At 36.8% G+C, this 3,107-nt stretch overlaps 1 protein-coding gene across 1 annotated transcript in view; it reads left to right on the forward strand.

Moving 5' to 3' along the window:
* The first annotated feature begins 471 nt into the window (after window positions 1-471).
* Window positions 472-3,107, forward strand: part of LOC111712701 (uncharacterized) — a 3,636-nt gene continuing 1,000 nt past the window's right edge. The window contains exons 1-2 of the mRNA XM_023487391.1: window positions 472-898; window positions 2,545-2,720. Coding sequence (XP_023343159.1) covers window positions 759-898; window positions 2,545-2,720 — 316 coding nt within the window. The 5' untranslated portion in view covers window positions 472-758. The remainder of the gene's footprint in view (window positions 899-2,544; window positions 2,721-3,107) is intronic.

Below are 3,107 nucleotides of genomic sequence, written 5' to 3' on the forward strand. Positions count from 1 at the left end.
AAGTACCTTACCTTGCAAGAAAACCTAGTGGGCTGCGTAATTTCAATTTTGGTCATAAATCTTAAAATAAAGAATATTTTAAATATGTTTTCTGTAATTATTTACATTGTTGTATTTAAATTTACCTCTTTCAAATTTGTGCATTTGATCAAACATAAAAATGCAAAACAGTTTGCAATATTGAAACTTAGCAAACGGAGTAGAATCAAATTTATTTGATGAACAGTAAAATTGATAATTTCAAGAGAAAAATAAATTTCATTGTTTGATTTCTCGCCTCCTAGCTTCTCCAGCAAATAAAACTATTCAGCCATTTTCTTTCATCTGTTTTATCTTTTTTCATCTTTTTGTTTGGTTTTGCAAAAAAGGTTCCAATGAAGGTTCCAATAGCGTCTTTATTCCATGAGCAATAGCTCTGAAAATTGATCAGAGTTGAAAACTTTAGAATTGGATACCCCCTAATCCCGAACTTATAATTCTCTTAATCCTCTCTTTTGGTACAACCTGATTCGTAGAATTTAAGGCACTTTAGTGGATTAAAATTATACTAATCTGAAGATTAACAAAAAGCGAAGATCAAGCATTATCTCAATATCCACAATTCTAAAGTTTTCAGCTGAGGACTATTATCTATTAGTTTCCATATCTTCAGGATTAAAATGTTGGGATTATGGCGTCCATAAACCTCTGATTTGATTTGATGGTCGAGGATTGATTTAAGGAAATAACTTGTAGGCCATGTTGAAACTAAACCTGGAATGTGTGCTCCACCCTTCATGGAGAATATCTCCACCATGCAACCTGCTTCTCCAACCCTGTCTCCCAGTCAACCTCTTATACCTGGAGCTATTCATCCTTCCATCAGTCTTCAATTAGATACACAGACAACATTCTCTAGGAACAGATATTCAAAACACTTTATCTTTTTATCTATCGATGCCTGGTAAATTGAGCAGTTAATTAATTCGAGTCTTTGAAGATATTGACCAATTCTTAATCCGAGCTTGAAACTTTGATCTAACTGGATTGACAAAAAAGTTCTCTTGTCTTATCAGTAGTCAGACCCTAACTAGTTAACTTTAAATTCATCCTTATTCTCTATTCGTAGAGATTTTACCACCTCAACATATAGTTTGACCTCATGTGTACCTATATAAAGGTTAACGGTTGAGTTAGACATACATGGCAGGGTTAAGGTTGGATAGGGATGTGATAATTCGAACCTTTAAATCCTTTGTCATAACCCCATATTTTGTATACAGTAGGGTTCAGTAGCAACCATGAGTACCATACACTGATCAATAGGGGTGTGTTGACAGGAAGTGAGGGGAGGGCTGGAGAGATGGGGGAGGGGTTCTAAGTTAAAGAGATGAGGGGGGGGGGAAAGGGTTCTAGATAAGATATCTAAGAATATTTTAGATATGGTTTACCAGGCCACGTGTAACAACACTCATGAAGGCCTAGAACTATTTTTGGGGAAATCTTTGGAAACAGAAGGGGGGGGGGCCCCCTTCTACTTTTACAAACATGGATATCTATCTGTCTTATCCTAACCTAACATGGAAAAGTGTTTGTAAATCTACACATTGGAGGAAGGGAATGGGCTCAGGAGCTCTCATGTTATATAAGATCTATTTTCTACTAAATTCTGTTTTCTGCTAAAAATTCATTTGTACAAATTATTAAATTATTAGTAGGCAATTAATGTAAGAAATAAGTCATTAAATATCTGGTGTTGGTCGTTTCTATTGTTTGATCCATTTCTTGATAACTTTTTTCAATGATTAATGAACAATGTATCTATCTATAGTTAATCATATGCAATGTATATTGTATATATACTAATGGTAGGGGGAATAGTGTTTGTGCACATATTTGCCTGGAGTCCGTATTTAAAATGCTAGAAACTGTAGTTTAGTTAAAATGATAACAAAGATAGTAAACAGAATTGGGAGGCCGGGCTTGTTTACTATTTGTTAAGTTGTTTATTTACTCAAAACCATGTTCCTGAGCGGTACAAAAACATCACAATAAAATGTAAATAAACCCTATATCCCCTACCTTTAATATACATACCTTGATTACAGGAATGTACTTATTAGAATCTAAATTAATTACGCACATATCACAGGAAGAGAACCCACCCACACTCTTTAACAGTACACATGGTTTGAGAGTACAAAAGAAAGTCTTGAAGAATTTAATGATATTAATCTTTAAAAAATGAGCGGGGCTCCCTACTGTAACCACCTCCCCCACAGCGTGTTTACCCTCTGCAGGAAGAGGGGGGGGGGTTAAATCCTACCTCTTTATTGTAATTTATTTCAGGGTCACATGATTCCAGTAATTCAAACAAATATTTCGGACTGTATACTCAAGGATTACCTCAGTGTCTTATTATTGTTATTACCATTATCATTATTATTGTTATTATTATTATTATTATTATTATTATTATAAGACGGCACTATTACGTTATTTAATTAATCCTGCTTCGTTGATAAAAGACGATTTAAAATGTAAAAACCTGAATACTCTGTATAGAACTGTATATTCCAACCCTAACCTGGAGAAGAAGGATCCATTTATCAGCCTCTTATTCCCCAGGAGAGCCCTGAAGTCCGACCCCTCGACCTCCTCCAATCTCCAGTACAAGCCCCTGCTCTCACCAGGCCGGGAGAGCAGGAAATCTGATGCGTCCTCCCAGCATCTAGATCCAGGTAGCAAATCTGATCCATTCCCGTAGCATCTAGATCCAGGTAGCAAATCTGATCCATTCCCGTAGCATCTAGATCAAGGTTGAAAATCTGATGTTGCCCCCAGCATCTAGATCCAGGTAGGAATTCTGATGCGTCCTCCTAGCATCTAGATCCATATAGAAAATCTGATGTGTCCCCCCAGCATTTAGATCCAGGTAGGAAATCTGATCCATTTCCCCAGCATCTAGATCCATATAGGAAATATGATGCGTTCTCCTAGCATCTGATCCAGTCAGGATATCTGATGCGTCCTCACCAACATCTAGGTCCAGACAATAAATCTGATGCGTCCTCCAATGGAATCCAGATCCAGGTAGGAAATATAATGCGTCCCCTCCCCCCCCCCCC

Source organism: Eurytemora carolleeae, unplaced genomic scaffold (genome assembly GCF_000591075.1).
Source record: "Eurytemora carolleeae unplaced genomic scaffold, Eaff_2.0 scaffold1315, whole genome shotgun sequence".
Lineage (NCBI taxonomy): Eukaryota > Metazoa > Arthropoda > Copepoda > Calanoida > Temoridae > Eurytemora > Eurytemora carolleeae.